The sequence below is a fragment of the Cricetulus griseus genome, chromosome 5 (genome assembly GCF_003668045.3).
Source record: "Cricetulus griseus strain 17A/GY chromosome 5, alternate assembly CriGri-PICRH-1.0, whole genome shotgun sequence".
Lineage (NCBI taxonomy): Eukaryota > Metazoa > Chordata > Mammalia > Rodentia > Cricetidae > Cricetulus > Cricetulus griseus.
Genome location: NC_048598.1, coordinates 182,171,729 through 182,198,454, shown reverse-complemented (window position 1 = coordinate 182,198,454; position 26,726 = coordinate 182,171,729). Strand labels below are relative to the sequence as shown.

Sequence of the window (26,726 nt, the reverse complement as noted above, 5' to 3'; positions counted from 1 at the left end):
CCTGAACCATGGCACAGTGTTAGATATTGAAGGAATGAGATAGTGACTTCAGGCAAGGCGCAGACTGACTACACTAACGTAATCCCCTTTCCACTGGAAATCCTACGCTTTTCTTTACCTTTGTGTTTGAATTAAGTGAGCTCTGGAGAATAGGGGAAAGACTGCCATATTCCCTGTGGATATTCCTGCACTATTTCAGTTTTTGTTCATAGTATTTTCTATCTGTGAAATTTAGAATAGCAAGGATTTTTGAAAATACAACTCTAAAGCATTTTGTTCAACATTTTGTTGTTGAGACACACTCCCCCTGTGTAGCCCAGGCTGGCCCCTAATTTCCAAATCTCCTGCTTCCATATCCTAAGTACTGGGATTCAGCACACACCAGCAGTGCAGCAACAACTGGCAACTTGCAGATAAAACACTAATAGCGAGCGATTTAGCTCACAGTCGCCCACTCTTTCACATGCCTGGATTTTCTTGCCATAAAGGCGCTCACGCAGCTCGCTGATCCGCTTATCCATCATGGCCACCTCCATGTTGCGCTTGTTCAAGAGCTCCTTCTGCTGCTGGAGCTTGGAATTCTGTTCCTGGTTAAGCTGGTTACGAATCTGCAAAGTAGAGAATATAACTTAACAGCTGCATTAAATACACCCTGTCAGGTGTCTAGTAGGCAAAGTCCCACAGGAGCTCCACATGTGAATCAAGAAGCATTATGTCTCAAGCCAGGTGGTGGTGGTGGTGGTGGTGGTGGTGGTGCACGCCTTTAATCCCAGCACTCTGGAGGCAGAGGCAGGCAGATCTCTGTGAGTTCAAGGCCAGCCTGGTCTCCACAGCGAGTGCCAGGACAGGCTCCAAAGCTACACAGAGAAACCCTGTCTCAAAAAACCAAAAAGAAGCATTATGTCTCTTCAGGGCCAGTCTGCTCTGGCCACAGCACGATGGTCATCTACACAGCTGTAAGTGTTAAGATTCCATAAATCCAAACGACAACACTTTTAAGAAGTGTAATCCCCACAAAGTGGACTAAAGCATTCTAAAAAGCAGTTGGCTAAGATCTCACAGTAACTGTGTAGGCTGGCACACATCTTTAACCCCAGCTCTCAGGAGGCAGAGGCAGGTGCATCTTTGAGTTCCAGGCCAGGCCAGCAAGGGCTACACAGTGAGAGACTCAAAAAAAAAAAAAAAAAGACACAAGAGCTCCTAGCAGACAACTCATTTGCTTTTCAAAAACTTAGAACTAGATCTGTGAACTAGCAGAAGAGTCATGTGATAAAATCGCTAATGCATGAAGAGTTTTGAGATCAAATGGAAATACCAAGTTAGACTGATAATAAATAAGCTACAACCCTAGTACTTGGGAGGTGCAATCAGGGAGCTCTGGAATTTGAGGCTACCCTTGGATATGTGCATACCGAGTTCAAGGCCCACTTGGAGCATACGAAACCCAGTTTCTACAAACAAATGTCTGTAACCATTTCTGAATGTACATTTCAAAGTCTCCTCTGGATTGATTTTGTTATATAAAGTCACTCAAATAAAAATGACTACAATACTTCTCTTACAGTGCTGTCTGCCAAACACCAGATCCTGGGTGTTAGGGTGCATCTCAGTGTCATGTCTTCACTGACAAGTGTACTTATGCAGATCATGAAAGTTCTATTTGTAAATGCAGAAATGGACTGTGGACATGTGATGGCCAGGCCATGTAACATGATAGCCCTATGTTACAAATAGATAGTAACTGATTCCAAAATTCATGGCTAGTGATAAATATTTTTGCTATAGTAATGTAGACCCTTTATAGGATTATAGAATGTTGTGGAATGTTATTTAAGATGTGTTTCATTTGCCGGGTGTTGGTGGCGCACGCCTTTAATCCCAGCACTTGAGAGGCAGGGGGTGAGTTCAAGGTCACCCTGGTCTACAGAGTGAGTTCCAGGACAGGCTCCAAAACAATAGAGAAACCCTGTCTCAGAACCCCCTCCCCCCCAAAAAAAGTGCTACATTCATTTAGGCTGTGGAACATTTGTTTAATGCAAATGTGTTGCAGTCTTTTATGTTGCATTTGTTTAACACTGTGAAACTGTGTTACTGTGCCTGTCTAAAACACCTGACTGGTCTAATAAAGAGATGAACAGTTAGTATCTAGGCAGGAAAAAGGATGGGGTTGCGGGGAGACTGGTAGGCAGAGAGAATAAATAGGAGAACAAGAGGATCCAGAAAGGAGGACAGGACACCAGGGGCCAGCCACCCAGCAGCACAACTAGCCACAGGGCAAGAAGGAAAGAAAGAGATATAGAATAATAAAGATAAAAGTCCAGGGGCAAAAGGTAGATGAGATAATTTAAGTTAGAAAAGCTGGCTAGAATAAGCCAAGCTAAGGCCAGACATTCTAAAGTAATAAATTGTGTGTGTGTGTGTGTGTGTGTGAGCAAAGAGTAAAAACACCAACTACAAGAGTGTAGGAAGGACAGCAAGGAACTAATAGTTTATACCACAATCTCCGATGTCTTGACTTATCTTTTCTGTTTCTTGCTGGGCAGTTCTGACTTAGGTCAGTTGTTCTGATAGGCAGCTGTGCATGTTAGAGCAGAGAGTTACTTGAAATCACAATTTGTTATTTCTGCTTTGGAGAATACTCAATTCTAGGTTTTGATTTCTGGCAGAGCAAGCTCCCTACAACCTGGCAGTGACCTAGAAGTGTAAGACTCTTTGTCTTTTAATATTAATGTGTTTTCTCAACAAGACAACCCCATTGAAGTTGTTTTAGAAAACAGAATTTATGGATAGGATGTTTGCCTTTTATTTTAATAAAGTAGAACAATTTCTAAAGTCAAAAAATATATTTATATTAGTTAAAAAGTCAAAGTTTTAGCTGGGTATGGTGGTGCACACCTTTAGTCCTAGTATTAAAGAGGAAGAAGAGAATCTCTGAGTTCCAGGCCAGCCTGCTCTACAGAGTGAGTTTCAGAACAGCCAGGACTACACAAAGAAAACCTGTCTCAAATAACAAAAACAAAAAACAAAAGAAAATAAAACAAACAAAACAGGAAGGGAGGGAGGGAGGGAAGGGAGGGAGGGAGGAGGGAGGGAGGGAGGTGTCAAAAGCTCATTTCCAGGGAGATGAAAGAAAGAAGGGAAAGGAGGGAGCAAGGAAAATGCAGCTGAGTGTGGGTGTGTTTGCACAGATGTCCTGTCACCTTGAAGCAAGGTCCAGCACACAAGCAGCTTTTGTTTGAGTTTTGGTGAGGGGGTGGGAGGTGTTAAACCCAGGAGTTTATAAATAATGGTAGGCAAGAACTCTACCACTGACCAACATCCCAGGGTTGGCTGGTTTTTGTAGGGTTTTTTGTTTTTGTTTTTTTAATCCAAGACAGGGTTTCTCTGTGGCTTTGGACTCGCTCTGCAGACCACCTGCATCTGCCTCTGCTTCCCTAGTGCTGGGATTAAAGGCATGCACCACCAGCGCCCAGCTTATTTTGTTTTTTTTTTTTGGGAGACAGGATCTTGCTATGTACACAGGTTGGTCTTGAGTTCATGTTCAACAGAGTGCTTATGGAACAAAGACGGGATACACATCTTCAACTAATCATCGTCTTCAAAGCACATACAGGACAAGGGCCAACAGTGCTCTATAAGGCCAAGTCTAGAATCCTGGGAAGCAGTTCCTGCAGCAGCCCTCAGAATCCAGGAGGCAAACCCCAGACCACCAAATGAGGAATTTTAACTATGGAAGAAGCAACAGGAAGATTACAAAGATAGCTCTAAATTTAAACCACAGCACTCACTCACTTCACGGGGGGGGGGGGGGGGGCTATAACCAATATTTATTTTATTATTATTTATTTATGTATGTATGTGTCTGTGCAAGTTTATGCCATGTGTGTGTGGGTTCCTGCCCATGCCAAAAGAGGAGGTGTTGGCTCCCTGGAGCTGGAACTATAGGCCGCTGTGAGTCACCTGACCTGGGTACTGGAATCAAAATGCTCTTCTGGAAGAGCAGCAAGCGCTCTTAACCCTGAGCAATTTCACCATCCCCTGTAGCTGATACTTTTTAAAAAAATGAAGCAGATGTATCTCTTGTAGAAGACGAGGCAATTATCTTGGTAAACTCCTCATAAGCTGTAACCCTAGCACACTGCTTGCACACTCATGCATTTCTATTTGTGCATGTAAACAAGACAGGAGGCAAAACACATTAAACACTTAACATACAGCCCCAAATCTCCCTCACCAAAACAGCCTCACAACATATCTCACCAAAAATAGCCTTTAAAATCATACACACTTAACAGCTGCTTAAGAATGTAACGGACTGGTAAGGTAATGAGGGTGACACCGACAGTGGCTCAGGTCTTGTCTGTAGTGCAATGTCCTCAGGAAAGGACCCTGTACCTGTTATAGCAAGTGCTAAAAAAAATAAAAAAATAAAAAAAATAAAAAAATCACAAAACCTGCTGAATGTCAGGCCGCTTTTGAGAAGTGGAAATTTTTTTAGGTAATGTATATGAGTGTTTTTGTTTTTATGTATGTGCATCATGTGTGTGCAATGCCTGCAGAACAGAAGAGGCCATCAGATCCTCTGCAAGTAGGGTTACAGATATCTGTGAACAGCCATGTGGTGCTGGAAACTGAATTCGGGTCTCCTGTACAAGAGCTCTGAGCCATCTCTCCAAGCCAGACACTGAAATCTGAATGTTTTGTCCCCACTAAGTAAGGCCGAGGCCCCAGACTCAGACAATTACCTGTAGCTCTTGGTATAGTCGTTTTAACTCCACCGCTGCTGGTCCTGTCAACCTGCCATTGTATGACTGGAACCCATTCAGTTTTCCCTTCTTTAAGTCTTCTAGTTGCTGACTGAGCTGATCAACTCGTAAGATTGCAGTCTGAACTTCCTGCTTCTTTTCCTGGAACATGGCACTGAACCTTTCTATCTCAGCTGCTGTAATTACCAAAAAAGGAAAATGGTCATTTAAGGGACATACTCTGTCTTCATTTCTATATATAATTCTGGTGTTATATAATGCCAGCCTTAGATTGAAGTATATGCAAACAATAAAAAAGATAGTGTATGAATAACCCAAACAGATTTTTTCCTTCCAGAAGCTACGGTTGGAGAAACCCCAAGTCTCATATTTACCAGGCCAGTGTTCTAGCTTACCCAGCTTCAGAATACATCAACAGATTTCAAAATCCATGATGTGACTATTCACAAAGTCAATAATTATGCTTGTATTAGTTAATTAGTATTCTTTAGGGAATTAATAGAAAAGCTAGTTTGGCCAAGGTACTTCAGAATCTCAGAGAGCAAAATAAAAGCTTTGTTGTGAAAGTCTTACCCATTATAACATTAAATAGGCATTCGCTAAACTGACAAAAACCCAACCAATGAACAGAACAAAACACCAGAACTCACACAGAAGTACAAGAAGCACCTGGTGATTTAACTGACCATTGGCTACTCATTATAGTCCCTGGAGCAGCCTGACACCAGTCTAAAGGGCTGATGTCACCAACATAGCAGAAGGGGCCAGAACTATTTTAAAACAAACTACATGTCATAAATATGCAAAAATCACCATACACTTATCAAAAATTTTTTACATTTTTGTAAAATGTAAGGAGAAAGAAATGTGAATGTCCTGATTAAACAATACACATTCTTCAAATTATTATATTGTGCCCTATAAAATGCACAATAAAATTCCTATTTAAAACAGGAAATTAATTTCAAACAATACCATACTAGAACACAATCTTATTCAGACTTCATGAGGTTTTTTTTTTGCAGAGAATTTATATGATTTTTAAAAAGTCAGTTGACCCAATTAATTCCATCCTCTTTACTTCAGGTGAGAGTAAATTGTTAGAACATGCAAACTGCCATGTGGATTTGTGCCTGGGTGTGTGGGCACATGGGTTGCAGGCACATACACAGATTGCCGTTCATAATTTTGCTGTAGTCAACTTGTCCTCTCATGGCACGGATCTTCTTCAGCTTGTTTTCCTGGGCTTCAACTCGTTCTTTCAATTTCTGAAGCTTTTCATTTTCAGAGATAGACTGCTGCTGGCGACGCTCCTGCTGCTTTAGAAAGTGTAACCGCTGTTCCTAATGAAGAACAAAAAAATCTAAACTTTGCAAAGGTACACAAATTCATGATCAAATAGTTTAGGTTGGATAATAATTTGTGATTTACATTGTGAAAAATATCCACAAAGTTTCTTCTTCATTACTCTCTCTCTCTCTCTCTCTCGGTGTGGTGTGGTGTGGTGTGGTGTGGTGTGTGTGTGTGTGTGTGTGTGTGTGTGTGCTGTGTCTGTGTGTGGTGTGGTGTGGTGTGGTGTGTGTGGTGTGTGTGTGTGTGTGTGTGTGTGTGTGTGTGTGTTAGATCTCCTGGAGCTGGAGGCCCTTGTAAGCTGTCTGATACAGGTACTGGGAACTGAACTTGGGTCCTCTGGAAAAGTAACAATAGTTTCTTCCTGCTGAGTCATCTCTCCAGCTCTACAATACTGTTTATCCTTGAGGTACAACAAGCTTCGAGACAAGTTTGTTTTTAATATGAGTATAAGTGTGCTATGGTGTGCGTGTGAAGGTCAGAGGGTAACCTGCAGGAATTTTCTTTTCTTCCACCACATGAATCCCAGGAATGGAACTCAGGCATCAGGATGAGCCATCTTGTTGGCCTAATGAGACCAGTTTTCTAGACAAGTTCAATGAATTCTCTTTTACATATAAGCAGTCAGAACAGTGAACTACATACAACAAATGAAAAATACAAGACTGGTCACTTTGTGACTGAGTCACTCTCTCTACAGAGAGGACAATCAGGGTAGCCAGATGGGTAAAGGCACTTGCCACCAAGCCTGAACCTGAGCTCATCTCCTGGGATCCACATGGTAGGAGGAGAGAACCAACTCCAAGAACTTGTCCTCTGCCCCACCCTGTGCCACGGCACACATGCCACCCACACATATACATCTAAACACACACAAGTAAAGAAACATCACAAAAGAGGACGACAACCCAAGCTGGGCTGTTCAGAGGCTCTCTTGAAAGTGGATGCAGCACACTTTAAGACATTCACACACGAATAACCCATTAAGGGATGGGTAGTGGCCCTGTTCTTTTCTAGTTGATCATCAAGCATAACTAAACCATGGTTTAGAAAATTCCCAAACCTACTTTATGGGGGTTTACCTACAAACGCAGGACTTGTGTGTATGAGGAATCCTAACCATTCCCCCACGCTGTAGTAACCCTAACACACTTAATGTTAACTGGCCGTCACTCTTCCAGGGCCCCACCTGAGTTTTCGTCAGACTTCCTGTCTTCTCTAGGATAGTAAAACAACTACACGGCAAAGGTCACACCTAGGGAACCTGGAACAAACAATGGGAAATATCTTTTCTTTCCACATCTGTCTGCCATTTGGTTAGGAACAGCCATTTCCTACTCTGTGATGGGCATGTGTACCGAGGACCAAAGGTTCTGCTTTGATGCACAACGCATCATAACCACTGCTCAGCACTTTCCTAGCACAGCCCCATCTGACCACCCACGAAGGGAACCTCAATCCGAAAGGTCAGCTGAAAAAATACACACTGTGAATGATGTTTCTTATGAAATTACCTTAGCAACCAACATTTGCTGTTGATTTTCAATTTGCTGCTGTTGCCTGGCTGCCATATCTTGAAGTTCTGAGAGGGTGAGTTCAACTCGTGGATTTCCAACCTAAAGAGAACAAAAAGCACTCATCGGTCTGTATTTAGCTCTGCATATTACCTTTCTCTACTGCCAGAATTCATATGAAGCGCCAGGCGTTGGTGGCGCACGCCTTTAATCCCAGCACTCACTCGGGAGGCAGAGGCAGGTGGATCTCTGTGAATTCGAGGCCAGCCTGGTCTACAAAGCAAGTGCCAGGATAGGCTCCAAAGCTGCACAGAGAAAAAGAATTCATATGAAGCTCAATTTCACATAGGTTCCCTAGGAGTTAGAAGAATAAAACTTAGTTCTTTCTTTACAAGAACTTCTATCTGGTGATCACTTTTATTAAAGGTAAGTAACAGGTATAATTTTTCTAAGTATTTTTCTAATGCATAAATATCAGATAGTATATTTAATAAAGAACTCAACATTATGTGACCATTTGCAGATGTGCATAAATGAAATTATTCTGTTTTCAATAGGGATTTAACAGGTATATTTGATCAAATGGGGTTGCCTAATATTTAAGGACAAACAACCAAGAAAGTAAATATGCAGGTGACAATCAAGAAAAAACATTCCATTGTCACCTGCTCTAGAAGAGAAATACAAATAGAATCTAAAATGCAAATGTTCATTAAAAACCCTCTGTGTGGCCCACCTATTACCCGACAGAAAATGCTGCGTAAAAAGAAATACTAGAGAGTGTGACAGACACCTGGCCATGGACTCTTCCCATACAAGTCTCGCAGATGAGACACCAAGCAGAAGCACACAGCCTGTGCTTTTAACTGTTCACACGGAGTGTGGCTCAGTGAGCCCCATCATGTGCGTGATGTACTTATTGTGTCTATGTGTGTGTGTGTGGGGGGGCACGACGACTCGGGGGGACAAGCTAGAGGAGGAAGCTCAGAACAGCTTGGAAGCTCAGAACAGCTTGAGAGTCCCATGCTATGGGCTTCTCTGCCTCTGAACCCTTCAGTTCTAACCGGAAGGCTGTATTGTAACGGCACCCCTCACATCCCCACTCCGTATTCCTCCTACCTTTACACATACACTCAGGATCCCCTAAGGTCTGGCACCCTTATTTTCCTACCTTCTGGATTTAATTGTATGTATAAGGACATTTTGCCTGCATGTATGTCTGTGCATCCCAGTCACAGCCGGTGCTCACAGAGGCAAGAAGAGTTACAGACACAGCCGCAAGCCCCCATGTGGGTGCTGGCATTGAATCTGGGTCTTAACTGCTGTACATCTCTCCAGCTGAAGCCCTCATACCACCAGCTCTGCCTCTTCCTCAACTCCTAGGGTTACCTGAGCATACTCTAAACTCCAGGGAAACACAAACCAAGACTTGTTCAACATTCTTATCTGAAGATTATTCTTTTATCTAAAGACCCTGAAAGAACAATGTGGAGCCTGCCTCTTTTAAAAGTTAGGTATTTGCATTAATTAGTCAATACACATGACATGGTGGCAGTCAGAGGATGATTTAGAGGCAGATCTCCTTCCATCCTGTAGACTGAATGCAGGTCCTCGGGTTCGGCAGTAGGTACCTTTGCTCTCTAAGTCAGATAAGCAGGGTCACCAACTGCTTTCTGACAGAAGTTGAGGCCTGCTCTGTGGAGGGAGTTTATGCCTGGTATTTTAAGCTTGGTCAAAAGCCCATGACTAGAGATGATAGGCCCAGGAGGTAAGCTAAGACTGGTCTTGCTAAATGCGCATGCTGTGACCATCAGGCTGCCCAGAGATCAGTGCTATCAGTTTCAGTTACAGAAGCTTCCTTTCCCAGTGGTAAGTGGTGACCATGGAGACTTGTAACTGGCCCAAATGTAGAGAATAGTGACAATCGAATGCTTGGCCATAATGGACTATCTTTATTACCCCTCTCAAGGCTCAGGGAATATCCTGGAAGAAGAATAACGACTGTAAGGGCTGGAGGGTTGGGAAGAGTGTACAGACCACTGACTGGGGGCGTGATATGCTGCTGTGTTCCGGTCTCACAGCATCTGTGATTACTTACAGGGGAACTGCATACAATTGGGCCTGTCAGCATCCTGTCACGGATGGAAAGGGTTCACCAGACTACATGCCTTCCTGAAGAGTTGCTGACAGTTAATGTTGGCTGACTCAGGAGCCACTGGTAAATGCCCATGTTCCTGAATTAACTCATTAGTGATCATGTGAGCAAATCTAATTAAACTCACTGGATCATCAAAACAAACATCACAGTAAAAGGGAGACCAGATGGAAAAAGGAAGTGAGTCAATGGAAAGACAAGAACGGGCAAAGCTAGACATGGTGTCTCACACCTTTAACTTCAGCACTTGGGAGGTGCTAAGTTTAGGTGTGTGTGTGTGTGTGTGTGTGTGTGTGTGTGTGTGTGTGCGCGCGCGCGCGCGTGTGTTGGTGTGCGCTCGTGCAAACACTTGAAGGTGGATCGATGTGGGTTTAAGGCTTGGTCTACATAGTGATTTTTAGGCTAGTCAGGGCTACACTGTGAGATCTTTTCTCAAAACAAAACAAATTGGAAAAAAAAAAAGGTGTTGCTATGTGAAACCTGATGGTGCGCATGCTTGGGAAGCCAAGACAGGAAGATCAGAATCCGTTCAAGTCTAGCTTGGGCTATTAAAATCCTGTTTCTGACCAGGTAGTGGTGCCACAAGCCTTTAATCCCAGCACTCAGGAGTCAGAGGCAGGCAGATCTCTGTGAGCTGCTACACAGAGTTCTAGGCCAGCTAAGGCTATCTAAGCAAGACCTTATCTAAAAAAAAATATATAGAAGCTGGATCTTTGTGAGTTAGATCAACCTGATCTAGAGTGAGTTCCAGGGTAGTCAGGACTATACAGAGAAACCCTGTTTTGAACCCCCCCAAAAAGAGACAGAGGTGGGGAGGGAAAATTAGATCAAGAGCCTGTTTCTGGGACCAGGAATAGCTCAGTTGGTAGAAAGCTTGTTTTGCATGCACAAGGCCAGGGATTTGATGCTAAGCGCCACAGAGAGAGGGGATGTGGGAAGAAGACCTTGTCTAAAAAGCAGAGCAGTGCACATTTGTGCTGACCTGGTGACCTCAGCTCCACTCCAGCCCCCACATGGCCCCGTTGTCCTGTGTGACTGACTGCAATGAGGAATGTCTCCATAGGCTTCTGTGTCTCAACACTTGGTTCCCAGGTTGTGGTGCTGCTTGGGGGTGTTACGGAACTTTAGGAGGCAGAACCTTGCTGGAAGAAGTACTATACTGGCTTTGAGGTTTTATAGCTTGATCCCACTTCCTGTTTTCTCTCTGCTTCCTGTGTGTAGATGAATCTAACCAGCCAGCCTCCTGTTCCCACCACATGCCTTCCCCATAATGATGAACTCGACCCAAAAAGAAACTTTTTCTCCTATTAAGTTGTTTTTTTTGCCAGGGCATTCTTCCATGGCTACAGAAAAGTAACTAACACAGGTCCCCAAAGCATCATCTTGCTACATTCACAAGTCCCATTTAAAGAAAGAAAGAGATACAGAGAGAGAGGCGTGGGAGATAATGGGAGAGGAGGGGGGAGAAAGGTGAAATTCTAATATTATTTCAGGCAGGAAAAATGCATCAGTTTACTCAAACCAATTGTTCCTTCAAGCTGGGCAATTCCGAGTGGCCTTTGGCAGTGTGGGTCTTCAGTGCTTCTGCTCTACTCTACAAGGAGAGGGCCAGGCTTAGACAATAAAATAGTGAGCTTCCTGTAGCCTCTGCCTGTTGTCTGGTCCTACATCTTTACCCCAAAGCTGTGGATCTACCAGCCTCCCTGTCTGGTTCAAACTGACCAACCAACCCTAAGCTGAGAAAGGAAGGCCTCCTTCGGAGACCCTTAAACCCCTGGCCTCAAGGAGAGCCTGGGCTTCAGCTTCCCACGTCCCCCTCGGCTTTCTTTCCCTGTGCCTGGCTGTGTGTGTGTTTCCTCAGCTCTTGCTGTAGGCTGTGTCTGAGACCTGCTGCCGCCCCTGCCATTACCCTGTTGCATTTGGGACTTTTCCTACTTTTTAATCTTCAACTGCAGAGAAGAAAAACCCAATCAAGACCCCTAGACAACAGACAGCTGTCTCAAAAAGAGATCTGATCTAAGCTTTCAGAGTGGCAAGCTCTTGGTGCACCTGCACTTCGTTCCCCATCTCTGGTTGCTCCCTCTGCTGATCTCTAATGATGCCTCTGCTGCAGTCAACTGAACCACAGCTAATTTTGATACCTTGTTCTACATTTGCTGCATTTTTTACAGAACTATGATTTGTTTATAATTCTGTCTCTAAAAACAACGTGTGACATCTGAACAGAAGTTTAAAATTTACCTTCACCAAGCATCTTGCTTAATGTCTGTAATGCTAAAGCAAACGACATAGGACTGGCTTTAAAAGAATAAAGCAAGAAATTCTAATCCTGACTGGCAACCCCAAGAGCCTCTGAGTAACTTTTTTTTTTTTTTTTGGTAGCACAGCGCTTTTAATATTTCACTAGAGGCATACATGGTATTTTAAAGATCACATATAAAAGTCACATGGTTATCAAAGTCCTACTATTGTTCTTACAGGGTAGGTTGACTTCCTTCATGAAATTTCTTCCAAGATAAAATTCTGAGTAACTCAAAACAAAACAAAACAAAACAAACAAAAAACAAAAATGAGGTGGTGGTGGTGCACAACTTTAATCCCAGCACTCGGGAGGCAGAGGCAGGCAGATCTCTGTGAGTTCGAGGCCAGCCTGGTCTACAGATCGAGTTCCAGGATAGGCTCCAAAGCAATGCAGAGAAATACTGTCAAAACAAACAAAAACAACAAAACCCCAAAACACCAAAACCAAAAATAATTCTGAGTATCTTTTTTTAAACTGCATATTTTATACATCTTTCTGTATGGATAGCTCAAAATAAAAAAGAAATAAACAAGGGACTGAAGAGATAGCTCAGAAGTTGGGAGCACTTGTTCTTTAAAGACCTGGATTCAGTTCCCAACACCCACATGATGGCTCACAACTGTCTTAACTCCAGAGGATCTGATGCCCTCCTCTGGCACCCATGGGCACCAGGCACACAGGCATGTATGCATGCAAAGCACTCAGATACAGAATTACACACACACACACACTCAGAGAGAGGGAGAGAGAGAGAGAGACAGAGAGAGAGAGAGAGAGAGAGAGAGAGAGAGAGAGAGAGAGAGCGAGCGAGCGCACAAGAAGCCAGGCATAGTGACATACACCTTTAATCCCAGCAGGCAGATGTCTGAGTCTCAAGCTACCCAGGGCTACATAATGAATTCTGGACAGCCAGAGCTACATAGAGAGACCTCAAAAAAAAGCAAAAAACAAACAAACAAACAAAAAAACAGCACATGTAGATTCTAATGAGAACCATAAGCAAATTACCAGAGTGATTGCTTGACTGTTTCCAAGAGCATGGCTGACAGAACACCCTGTGCTATACTCACGGTAACCATCTAAATGCAAGATAAAACATTTAAAATTCTATTAATTTATTTTATGTGTATGTGTGTTCTGCCATTCTTAAAAGCTTCACTGAGCAAAGAGAGCAATCAACAGAAGGCAGAACCTTGGGCAATGAAAGAACACCATGGCTACCATCTGCCTCCAGGCTTTGCCCATCTTGGATATGGCTCTCTGGCAGCTGCTGTAGCCATTCACACACAAGTCTACAAAAGATTTGCTTCTTTCTCTGGCATTGTTTATATGGCAGATTGACATTTCAGTTCCAAGCTGCTAAACTGCTTTGCACATTATAGAGTTTACACTCCTACCTAGCAGCGTCTCAGAGTTTCTGCCTCTCCTCTCCCTGACAGAAGTATATCATTTTTTTTTTTTATAAAAGAACAACTCAGAAAAATAAAATTCTGGTTTATTGTTGGACATTGTTTCACACACATATCAAACAGGCCAAACTAAAAAAATAAACAAACAGCGACTTTACAGACAAAAAAAAAAAAGAGAAATCTTTTATCTATGTTGGCCCTTTTAACCACTGGAATGCTTGGAATAAGATTATTTATGTTCTTGGTTTTTTACAAGTTTTTTTTTTTTTTCTCCTCTGAGATTATAATGAACATGGTCACACCACAAGTAAGGTCAGAAATAGGACAGAGAGCGCTCTGAAGGCTGGTTTGGTCACCTGTTATCAATTGAAAATGGCTGACCCTTAACAATATGTACAAAAATATAAAATGTAAATAAAATACAAACATGTAAATAAAAAATACAAACAAATTTTCCTTTTAAAGTGTTTTTAAGAAAAAATGCAGGGCCTTGGAAGTTTTGGTTCTTCTGCAAATTCATGGTGTGGTTTTCGTGGGGTGGTGGACAGCACATGTCATCTGTGAGTGACACTCCCCCTGTGGGTGGGTGGGGCCTGCTCCTCTGCTCAAAGGTGACCACGTTTAAATTCTGAGATGGGAGGGTGAAGAGGTCCCGGTGGCCTTAAGTTTAGCCTTTCCTTTCTGCTGTCTAGTCATGCCCATCCGCCTTCTGCTGCTTGGTGTCAGCATCATCGTCCTCACCATCTTCAGCCACCCGCTTGCCCGTGGGAGCCTCAGCCTTTCATCTTCGTCTCCATCCTTTCCCCCCACCTGCTTTCTCTTCCTCATCTACCTTGTCAGCCTCCTGCTCCTCACTTTCCTCATTAGCATCCCACTGGCAGGTTCGTCTCTTCCATTCTCTGCCTCCTCCACAACTTCCTCCTTCTCCTTCAAGTCCTTGGTGGTGGATCTTGGAGCTCCTGTCCACAGCTGCATCTGACATGAGGGGGGGCACTGGGGGGGGGCACACCGGTGATCCAATGCAGAGAGAAATTGCCCACCGTGGGGGAAGGCAGGCGGAGGGGAGAAAGAAGAGGAAGAGGAGGCAGCATCATGCAGCGAGGGTGGTAGTGAGGACACAACAGAAACAGGGAACAAGGCTTTTCAGAGCAGCCGTCTCTGCAGCAATCTCTTAGCAACAGGTGTTCCAATGATTTTAGTGTGTATTCTGAACACTGATGATACTGAACACAATTCCACGTACTTAACAGGGAATTCATGTATCTCCTTTGGTGAAGCATGTCCAATTTCTAAAAATAGGGTTATTTCCCACAAACCAAGGAGCTATCTACAATTGGTAAGCACTAGTAGCAAAGGGAAAATCAGTTTTTTCCAATGGAGTCTCACTGGGTTTATTGACAATACTCCAGGGCAGGCTCTGCCCAGTAGCAGCTGGCAAATACAAAATGAATGCTATGTGCTTTTTTGTTTTGTTTTTCATTTCACTTTGAGATTTCTGGTCTTACTGTTTTTTGTTTGTTTGTTTTGTGGGGTGTTTTGTTCTAAGAGAGAACGCAAAACTAAGTGGGTAGGATCTAGGAGGAGTTGGAGGAAGAGGAAAACATGATCAAAATAGTGTATGAAAAATTTAAATACAAAAGAAAACATGGGTTTTTTCTTTTTTAAAATATATAATTTATTTTATTTCATGTTCAATGGTGTTTTGTTTCCATGTATGTCTGTGTGAGGGTATCAGATGCCCTGGAGCTGGAGTTACAGACAACTGTGAGCTGCCATATGGGTGCTGGGAACTGAATTCAGGACCTCTGGAAGAGCAGTCAGTGCCCTTAACCACTGAGCCATCTCTCCAGCCCCTTGTTTTGGACCTCTGGAAGAGCAGTCAGTGCCCTTAACCACTGAGCCATCTCTCCAGCCCCTTGTTTTCTTACTCAGTTTTCAGAGTTCTTTATATACTCTCTATATAAATTATTCATCAAGCATATGATTCTCAAGTATTTCTTCCAAGACTTTGTCTCCTTTTTTCTTAATTATTAAGACAGCCTTGTATGTACTAAGCAACCAAACAGATATGAATGAAACCAAATTCATCAGCTGAAAGATGACCCTCATCAAAGGATGCAGAACACAACACAAAACAGGTATCCAATCAAGACCCAAAAAAAAGAGGAAGATAAAATACCCAGAGAACTTCCTAGAATTATAAATATAAAAATATTATAATTATAAATAAAATTATAATAATATAAAATTATATAATATATAAATTATAAAATATACTAATCCTCAGAATCAGTGAGTTTGACAAAACCAAAATAAATGTGCACAGCCTCACTTATAAGTGGAAGTTTATTTATTCCAAGTTTCATTCAATCCCAGATGCCACTAACTGAAAGCAGAAATTTCTGACCTCATATAACACACAACACAAAGTAGGTCCAGGAGCACATAGCAACTGTGCACAAATAGCAAGGAACTACATGGCATCTGAGACAAGCCTGAGCCAGAAGTGACCCTGGATGAGCATCCCAGGCACAATACAGAGTTATCACAAGGACTTGTGACATGAATTTCTGGCAAGGGAACTAAATAACAAGCTTCTACACAAGGCAGACTAAGCAAAGGCTGTTTCAGAAGCAGGGAAATCCTGGCTTGTGTCTGCCCTCCATGTTCTTGCTACAGTAACTAAAGTCTGAATTTTTTCCTAGACTGTTTATCTGACAAGCATAGTTGAGTCCTTGGTACCACATAAAAAAATAAAGACTGAGTGACCACATTAGTAATTACTTCCAAAAGTCAATCTTGACATTTGTATGCAACTGATCAAAAGTGTCAGGGCAATTCAACAGGTGAGAGGATAGTGTATTTTATTAAATGACACTGGAAAAACTGGAGGTGTGTGTGTGTATGTGTGTGTGTGTATGTGTCTGTCTGTCTGTCTGTCTGTCTCTGCCTGCGTGCAAAAGAATGAATCTAGATTTATACCTAGTACCACACACAAAAATTAACTCAAAATAGATCATAGGCCTTAATATGAGCTAAACCTGTAACATTTAGAAGAAATGAGGTATATCTACTGGCCTTGGCCACACGCTGGACATGTATCAGTACAGCAGGAGCACTGGTGTTCTCAGCAAGGGTGGCTCAATAAACAGGACAAAGGGCTCCGGGACTCTACCAAAGCACACACACGTTTTGATGGACTGTGTTCTTTCAAAACAGACGTCATCTCTGTGAGCACTTCTATCAAATCAAAGAACCTAGGGTTTCTGGAACCCCACACAGAATACACCACAGACTAAAGCAAGTGTCTCTATACCAGGCAGGGCACCACCTGGACCAGCAGTCTGCAGAGAGCAGAAGTTCCCCAGCACCTGCTTGAGCAGCTGCCAATGGGCCTGACTCACACCAGTTCAGCATCCGCTCCATTCCAGTCCACACCCTTTCTCCTCACAGCGGCTGTGTGATGTGCTCTTCTGGTCTCAGCCCACAAGGCAGAGCATTTACTATGCAACTGCTCTAGCCAGGACAGACACAGGAATTATGGGAAATATTTTTAACATCGGGTTAATTAAAAAATGTGTGTAAAAGTGCAGAAGCAATGAAAGGCAGGTGTGCATGCTATAGAATTTACTAAAACATCTTTGATGTGATGCTGTCAGCATTAGTCCTCTAGACTGGATCTCAGGCTTCCCTCTAATTACAAGCTCTTGTAGAAGGCACAAACACACTTTTTAAAAAGAGGTTTATTTTATGTGTCTGAGTGTTTTGTCTGCCTGTATATCTGTGCACCACATGAATGCAGTTCCCTCAGAGGCCAGAAGAGTGTCAGATCCCTTGGAACTGGAGTTACAGATGGCTGTTACCCTCCGTGTAGGTGCTGGGAATTGAACCTGGGTCCTCTGGAAGAGCAGCCAGTGCCCTTAACCGCTGAACCATCACTCCAGCTGCATAAACACTTTTAATTTTAGTTTCAGGTCTAAATGTTATTGATCAAGGAAGATCACAAGACCTATAAAAACTAGCCTTTTTCCTTTATTACACATAGGAATACTGCTCTGATCCCCTCCATATGTCATTCATCCTCCTCACTCTTAATATATCATCTACTCAGTATATCTGTGTCAGAACGCCTGAAGCCCAGGTCATGGTAAATCATACAACTCTAAAGGTTTTCAGGGCTGTTGAGCTATCTCAACAGGTAAGAACACTTGCCACCAAGCCTGACGACCTGAGTTCCATCCCTGAGACCCACATGGTTGACACAGAAAACTGACTCCCCAAGTTGTCCTCTGGCCTCCACATGCTCACTACAATACACACATGAACACACACACACACACACACACACACACACACACACACACACACACACACTCTAAAAAAAGTAATAAAGGAATTTCAAAACTGCTATTAATTCTGAATTCTTACTGTGGTCTATGGCTGTGCCCTGGAGGTAATGCTGCCTGATAAAGGAACAGTCACATGAGCACTGCTTTAGATCCCATTACATTTACACGATCACATATTCCACCAAACATTATTTATTTATTTAGAAACAGTCTCACTATTGTAGCCCAAGGTAGCTTAGAACTTTACTATATAGCCGAGGATGACCTTGAACTCACAGCAATGCTCCTGCTTCTACTCCCCAGGTGGTAGAAATATAGGCAAGTGCTGCCACATCTAGCTGTGTCAGGGAACCTTAGAGTAAGAGATGCCAGGTGTGTGACAGGCCTGTAATACCAGCGTTTAAGAGGTGGAGACAGGAAGATCAGGTCATCCTTGGCTATACAGCAAGTCTGAGGTAAGCCTGAACAGTGAGGCCTTGTCACAGACACAGGATGAGGATGGATGAGAGAGACAGACAGAGACAGACAGATTTCCTGAAACAGTTTAGAGCCCTCTACATGACAGTGGATTTAGAGTGGACAAATTTGTCAGATGAGGATGTAGGAAATACTCTTTAGAGACCGGATGGAATGAAGAGGAATACCCAACTAACATCAGCATTTCTGAGGGGTACAAGGAACATGACACTGAAACCAAGCAGGAAGAAAGACGTGGGGCTGGGGAGATGGCTGTGGGTGGGGAAAGCACTTACCCCTAAAGTGTGGGGACCTGAGTCTGAATCCTCAGAACCCACATAAAGCTGGCCTTTGTAGAGCTAGCTGTAATCCCATGATTCCTACAGAGAGATGGGGGCAGAGAGTCCTGGACCAGCAGGCATGCTAGTTTGGTGTACACAGCAGTGGACAACAAAAGGGAAGATGGACTGGAAGGACCAACACCTGAGTCTGTCTTCTGACCTGTAGTCAGGGACAAATACTTATATGCATGTGCACACACCATATTCTCTCTCTCTCTTTCTCTCTCTCTCTCTCTCTCTCTCACACACACACACACACACACACAAATGCTTTTTAGTAAGAGCAATTAGAAATTATGATCCATATGTCTCTGTGGTAGCTGATTTATTTGAAGCTTGGTCCTAGTTGGTGAATGTTTTGGGAAGGATTAGGAGGTTTGGTCTTGGTCATGTTGGAGGAGGTGTGGCCTTATTAGTGAAGGCATGCACTTCCGGTGGGCTCTGAGGTTTCAAAAGCATTGCCAAGCCCAGTCCCAGTCTCTCTGCCTCCAATTTGTGGACCAGGATGCAAGCATTTAGCTACTGCTCCAGCACCATGCCTGTCGCCTCCTGCCATGCTCCCTACCATGATGGTGATGGGCTCAACCTCTGAAACTGTAAGCAAGCCTTCAATTAAATACTTTCTTTATAAGTTGCCTTCATTATGGTGTCTCTTCACAGCAACAGAAAAGTAACTAAGACAGGGTCCATGGTGGCTATCTATAAAACTTAAGAAAACTATTATTAACTTGGTTATACTCTGTCTCCCTCCTTCCCTCCTCTATGACTCAGGCAGGGTCTCAATATGCAGAGACCATACTGGCCTCAAACTCACAGAAACCCACCTATTTCTTCCTCTCAAAAGCTGGAGTTAAAGGCATGTACCACCATGCCTGAATTCTCTCTCTTAAGACAGGGTCTCATTTACCCCAGATGACCTTGAACACATGATACTGTCAAAGATGAACCTTGAACCAATGACCCTGCCTGTCTTCACTCCCCCAATGCTGAAGTTAACAGGCATATGACACTACTCTTGGTTCGTGAGGCGGTGGACAAGGAACCCCATATATGCTGGGAAAACACACTGAATACTCTGCAGACAAAGTATAAAATGGTAATTAATTAGAACTAGATAAAGTATATAAATATTGTAAACCTTGACAAAGTAAGTTATATGATGCTTACAATTTAGAAAGAGGAAAGACAGAAGAAGGGGTAGGAGGCTAGTACCTTTTGCAGAGATGGGGGTCATGTGGGTTAAACAAATTCAAAGAAGCAGAGATTTGGGGCTGGAGAGATGGCTCACAGTTAAGGGCACTTGTTGCTCTTTCAGAGAACCTGGATCCTAGCACCCACATGACAGCTATCAGCTGTCTAAAACTTGAGTTTTAGGGGATCTGAAGCCCTCTTTTGGCCTCTATGGACACTGGTCATGCACATGGTGTACATATATACCTACATGCAGGCAAATCACTTATATACATAAATAAAAATAAGTCTTCAGAAGGAGGTGGTGGTGGTGGCAATGGCAATTCAGACTAGGTCTCCCTTATCCAAAAGTTCAAAATCCAACACTTTTTGAGTTCTAATCTTATTTTTGGATTAGGGATAGTTAACCAATGACATCTACATAGTATTTCCAATCTGAAAAACTATGAACTCTGAAACACACTGAATAAGCGATCCTCACCCTGTACATTCACAGATGTAAACAAAACCAGCACATCACTGATAAGCTGGGAAGCTGAGAGGCAAACAGAGTCAGTATTCGAGTCACGCAGCCAGTGTGTACAGCCTCTCCCTCCAGACACCACATTCTTACCAGTAGCCAACTAGGCCAAACACTTGCCCAAGGTTAAATGTCTAGTTGCAGAGTGAGAAAGAACTAAACTAATCCTCTAGTCTTGTAATTATTCAGAAAAATCATTACTAAAATTTCCAAAAAAGACCAAGTTGAAAATTTCCCTATCTAGTTGTCTTTTCTAGCATGCCAGCATTCCTAAAAAGGATGCCTTCCATGTCTCCTTGACCATAATATGAACCTACTCTCCAATGCTACACAGAATGCTGAAGGAATTTCTCTCACTGTTCTTCAATCCTGATGGAATGATCAGAACATCAACATTGAAGAAATGAAACCAGCCTGTCTGGTCAACTCTGTTTCAGGGCTGGAAAGGCAGACTCCTGTGCTTACTGACCAGTCAGGCCAGTCTACTTGGAAAGTTACAGACCAGTGAGGTCCCATCTGAAAAAACAAGGTGGCCAGGTCCTGAGAGACAACACTGCAGTTGTCCCTAGGCCTCTACAGCAGTGGTTCTCAACCTTCCTAATGCTGCAACCCTTTAATACAGTTCCTCATGTTGTGGTGGCCCCCAACCATAAAGTTATTTTCATTGCTACTTCAAAACTGTAATTCTGCTATTGTTATCGCAATGTAAAAATCTGTATGAGACCCACAGGGTAAGAACCACTGTTCTACAGGCTCACAAACTCAAGTACTCCTGTATGTGACCAGTATGCAAACATACTAAAACAAAAAAGAATCAGTTTAGCTCACATAACTCACCCCATTCTCAGTGCGCTTTTCTCCAGGTACACTCGTTACATTTCTCTGAGTTCTCTGCTCTTGGGTTTGACGACCACCTGAAGAGAAGAGAGGATCAGGGTTACTGTGATGGCTCATCCACACTGTTACCTGGGTTTAGAAGCAGCCTGAAAACACCCCCGTTTGTGGGAAGACCCACCCTGAATGTGTGCACCAACAGGCCATGGGCCTGGGTTCTGGACTGAATAGAAAGATGGAGAGTGTTCATGTTTGGCTTCCTGCCATCACAGCAGACAGAGCAGCCTTCCCACCATGATGGATATACTAGGTCTTAAACTGTGAACCCAAATGAAAAGTGAAGAGTTGGGTGTCATCCCTCTTCACTTTTAATTTTATATGTAAGTGTCTGTGTGGGTTCACGCAATCAGGACAGTACTCACAGAGGCCCTAAGAGAGCACTGGATGCCCTGGAAGTGGAGTTACACACAGCTGTTGGCTGTTGTCTGGAAACTTAACTCAGGTCCTCTGTAAAAGCAGTATGTGCTCTTAACCACTAAGATGATGTCTCTCCAGCCCCCAAAAGATCTCTCTTCGCCTTCTAAAAAATGTTTTATTTCTTATTTGTGTGTGTGCCCACAGAGGCCAGAAAAGGGTATTTGATCCCTTGGAGCTGGAGTTTCTAGTGGTTGTGAGCCTCCTGATCTTCTTCATGCTGGGAACTGAACTCGGGTCCTCTGGAAGAGGAGTAAGCACTTTTAATTGCTGAGTCATCTCTTTAGCTCCCAGCTATTTTTTTTTTCACCACAGAAATGAGAAAAATAACAACTATAATTACGCTTTTTGACATTTATTTGCATACTTATTGAGCATAATGTAAAAATATCAGACTCAGTACAGTTAAAAATGTTTTGCAATTGGTCTTTTCATGTGTTGCTTCTTGTACTTTAATTTACACACACACACACACTCTCTCTCTCTCTCTCTATTTCAAACATGAAATTTATAGTCAAGCAAGAAACTGACTTGCTTTCAAACGTGTTTGAACTTGGGGCTGGAGAGCTGGCTCTGTGGTTATGAGCACTGGTTGCTCTTCTGGAGGCCCAGGGTTCAATTCCCCAATATCCTTACAGTGGCTCACAACCTTCTGTAACTACAAGTCCCATGGACTCTGACACTCTTCTGGTTCTGAGGGCACCAGGCATGTATATGGTACACACACACACATGAAGGCACCAGGCACATATGTGGTGCACACACAGACATACAGGCAAAACACACATATACATAAAATAAATATAAAAACAAACAGTGTGTTTTAACTGCCAGGTGTGGTGATACACACCTTTAATTTCAACACTCAGAGGTAGGGGGCAGGCAGATCTTTATGAGTTTGAGGCCAGCCTGGTCTACCTATTGAGTCCCAGGCAAGCTAAGGATACAGAGTGAGACCCTGTCTCCAAAAAAAAAAAAGAAAAAGAAAGATGATTTTACATCAAATTACCAGCTCAGCTATCAGGAGCAATTCCCTTTAATACAGAATACAAATAGAGAAGGGCAGCCAGGCATGGTGGCACTCGCTTTTAATCCAAGCACTTGGGAGGCCAGCCTGGTCTACAGAGAGGTTCCAGGACAGCCAGGGGCCAATAGAGAGAACCTGTGTCAATATGGATAGACAAATGAGTGGATGAATAAATAAAGAAGGGTAACTTGTAGTGAAGGAATCCTTCTTTACAAAATTACCTCTTTTTGAGTTTATAATTAATACCAAAGGTCACCTATAATCACTATAATACAATAAAATCTTTTAACTTTACAGTGTTTATGTATCAGGAAAAAAAATTCCCTTATCTTCAGAAAATTTAAGTTAAAAACAGGTGTGTGTTTTCACAGTTTAAAATTCAGAAGAACCAGGAGGGTCTATGTTGTGGACTATTACTTTAATTATGTCAGAGTACTTACAGTCTTCAGTTTTCCCTTTCCTTTCTTTCTTTTTTTTTTTTCTTTTTTGTTATCTGTTTTTATTTGTTTTTAAGGCAGGAACTCCCTATGTAGCATTGGCTTGCCTGGAGCTCAGAGAGCTACCTGCTTCTGCCTCCTGAGTGCTGGAATTAAAGATGTGTAACCACTTCTTGGCTATGTTTTTGTTTTAAATAGCACACTTACTGGTCTTGTCTTTTATAGTGCGATGTTACACTGACAAAGGCTTGGTACACTCTAAAATTAGAAATTTTTCTCATAGCCTTTCCCCTTATTATTTCAAGGTTTTATTTTAAAATCTAGATGTTTGACCTATGTAGTATTTATTAAAATTAATCTCTTTTGCATACTGCATGTTTACACACTGTCATATCTGAATGTATTGTCTTAACAACTTGGTGACCCAAAAGAAAGCAAGAGCCTGTGCCTACTGGTTGTGACATACTCAAATCTGCAACTGCAGAGGTCAAAGGTACATGGAATACACATTCTCTCTCCCAACAATTTTGAGTGAAGGAAGACAAGGTGTGAATAATTTTTCCTAAAGTTAACTGGTATGATAAAAGTTCACAAGGGACTGAAGAAGAAAACATGTCATCCACCTTGTTCACTGCTCTCAGCTGGAGAGTCCTCATGTCGAAGAAAGAATTTCACTTCTTCCCTTCGAGGTCCCCACTTCTGCAGATGGTCATACATCATGTGGTCATAGGGGATGGGGCGCTCTAGGAGAAAGACCACACTTTACTCCACAGACGAGACAGTGACACCACAAACACACACACACACACACACACACACACACACACACACACACACACACACACACACACGCACGCACGCGCGCGCGCAAACACAATAATACATGTCAGAGTAAACTCCCAGTGTCTAACAGGGAACAATGAAAACACGTCTTTAAAGAGTTACTATCACAAAGCAGTATATATTGTACCCTTCAGAGGAATGAAACAAACCAGCTATATCATTTTTATTAATTAAAATGTTACACATGGCAATAGATGACCAAAGGTCCACCAGAGTACTTCCTGCAGAGGCAGGCAGATTATTAACTTGGTAAATGTCGGCCTCTGCAAGTGCTGGCAGTTTAAACTCTATTTCAAATATTTTTTTAGAATATTGGGTTGGTTTATTTTATTGTAAGTGTCTTGCCTTCATGTATGTCTGAGTACTACATATGTGCATGCCCCCAGAGGTCAGAAGAGGGCATCAGACCTCCTGGAATTGGACTTCCTGGCATCTGTGATCCACCATGTGAGTGTTGAGAATTGAACTGGGTCCTTTTGAAGAGTAGTCAGTACTCATAAGTGCTAAACCATCTTACCAGCCCCCCAAATATTTTAAAGAAGCAAAAACTATTAACAGAATGTTCTTTTACCAATCATTTGATTGATAAAGAACACGAATGTGGCTGTTTCATTTTCTTGTTTCCCTTCTCTGTGGCCTACTCCAGATATTTCTGAGACAACAGAAGCAATGAACCTTACCTTCCTAAAAAACAAATGGAGTCTGAGTACACATTTTTCTTTTGATCTTTGGATTTTTAAAATGTATTTACTTACTTACTTACTTGGACACAGGATCTCACCATGTAGCTTAGGCTGACCTGAAACTCACTACGTAAATCTGCCTGCCTCAAGCTGACAGACAGCACTTAAGAGGCAAAAGCAGGTGGATCTCTGAGTTCAAGGTTAGTCTGGTATACAGATTGAGTTCCAGGAAAGCCAAGGTTACACAGAGAAAAAAACCAAACCAAACAAAACCAAACAAACAAACAAAACACACACACACAAAAAAAAAAACCCAAACAACAAAAAAGCCAAATTCTGCCTGCCTCTGCCTTCTGAGTGCTGAGATTATTATTTCTGCAGTGCTGGAGACTGAACCAGAGCCTCACATATGCTAGGCTACTGCTGTGCCTGTGTGCATGCTTGCCTATGTAGCCCAGAGGACAACTTTGGGTGTCATTCTTTGGGCACTGAATTTATTATTATTATTATTATTATTATTATTATTATTATTATTATTATTATTATTATTATTATTATTGAGATAGGGTGACTCCCTGATAGAGCTTGCCTAATAGGCTACGTTAGTCAGCCAGTGAGTCAGGGACCCATGTCCACCACCTCAGCCCTGGGATCATAATCACAAACTATTACACCAGACTTTGCCCATTGTTGTTGTTGTTGCTTGGTTGGTTATTTTGGTTTTGGTTTTGTCTGTCTGAAGCAGGGTCTCACTGTTTTCTTTCTATTGGAACGAACAGCCCTGGGTGGCCCACCACTGTGTAGACCAGGATGGTCTTAAACCTACATCAATCTTTCTATATGTGCCCTTCTGCCATCTCCGCACTCCTTGCCTTGAAAAATGAAAATATTTTTTTTTTTCGAAACAGGGTTTCTCTGTGTAGCTTTGGAGCCTATCCTGGCACTCGCTCTGGAGACCAGGCTGGCCTCGAACTCACAGAGATCCGCCTGCCTCTGCCTCCTGAGTGCTGGGATTAAAGGCGTGAGCCAGGCCAGGCCAAAAATTTTTTTTAATGAAAATATAAGTACTTATAAGTCTTTTCCAATTTTAGTTCACACTTTTTTTTTTTTTTGAGACAGGACTAGTCTTGAACTTATAGGCTCAAGAGGCATTCCTATCTCCCATCCCCTGCCTTGGCCTGAGTAGCTAGGGCTACCAGTTTTTTAATATAATAATTCATTCTCTTTTACAAGATAAAAAAAACAGATTCTCTTCTGTCCTTTCTAAAATTTGAAAGTCTTGCTCATGGTGGATTTCTATATATGGAATAAAGGTGTGACTATTTTTTTCCTATTTGAATAATCAATCGTCCCAAGACCACTCAACTATTATTAGTGCTGTATAGAAATTCCATTCTCATCACAAAGCTGGGTTTCAAAAAAACCATCTTACATTTCTTGTGTTTTTAAACTAGTTTATTTTATGTGCATTGGTGTGAAGGTGTTAGATCTCTTGTAACTAGAGTTACAGACAGTTGTGAGCTGCCATGTGGGTGCTGGGAATAGAACCCGGGTCCTCTGGAAGAACATCCAATGCTCTTAACCACTGAGCCATCTCTCCAGCCCCATCTTATGTTTCTTGACCCTTTGCTCTCACATGTATTTTATCAGCAAGTGGTCAAGATCTTTTTTCAAAAGGTAGGATTTTTACCTGAAGCCCTATTTACTTATATTTACATTTTGGGAAACCCCATACCTTTGTGTACTGAGTTTTCTGTCTGTGGTAGTTCGAATAATAGCCCCATAGCTGGGCATGGTGGTGCATGCTTTTAATTCCAGCACTTGGGAGGCAGAGGCAGACGGATCTCTAAGTTTTAGGCCAGTCTGGTCTACAAAGCAAGTTCCAGAACAGCCAGGGCTACACAGAGAAACACCGCCTCAAACAACAACAACAACAACATAATAATAATAATAATACTTGATCGTCTGTAAGGGTTCTTTAAACATTTCCATTTGTACATCTATCTTTTTATCACCTCAAACCCAACATGGTTCAATTGATCACTCTCTCAGTATCCAATGTAGACCCATTCATA

General features: G+C 42.5%; 1 protein-coding gene across 3 annotated transcripts in view; it reads right to left on the bottom strand.

Moving 5' to 3' along the window:
• Ppp1r13b (protein phosphatase 1 regulatory subunit 13B) overlaps positions 1 to 26,726 on the bottom strand; it is a 70,304-nt gene that overhangs the window by 11,542 nt on the left and 32,036 nt on the right. For 2 of the 3 annotated variants that reach the window (XM_035445317.1, XM_027416695.2), the window contains exons 3-8: positions 23,749 to 23,868; positions 21,191 to 21,267; positions 7,631 to 7,732; positions 5,935 to 6,109; positions 4,746 to 4,942; positions 468 to 608 (exon numbers count right to left, since the gene is read on the bottom strand). In XM_035445317.1, coding sequence (XP_035301208.1) covers positions 468 to 608; positions 4,746 to 4,942; positions 5,935 to 6,109; positions 7,631 to 7,732; positions 21,191 to 21,267; positions 23,749 to 23,868 — 812 coding nt within the window. The remainder of the gene's footprint in view (positions 1 to 467; positions 609 to 4,745; positions 4,943 to 5,934; positions 6,110 to 7,630; positions 7,733 to 21,190; positions 21,268 to 23,748; positions 23,869 to 26,726) is intronic. The other variant, XM_035445318.1, reaches the window with a different exon arrangement.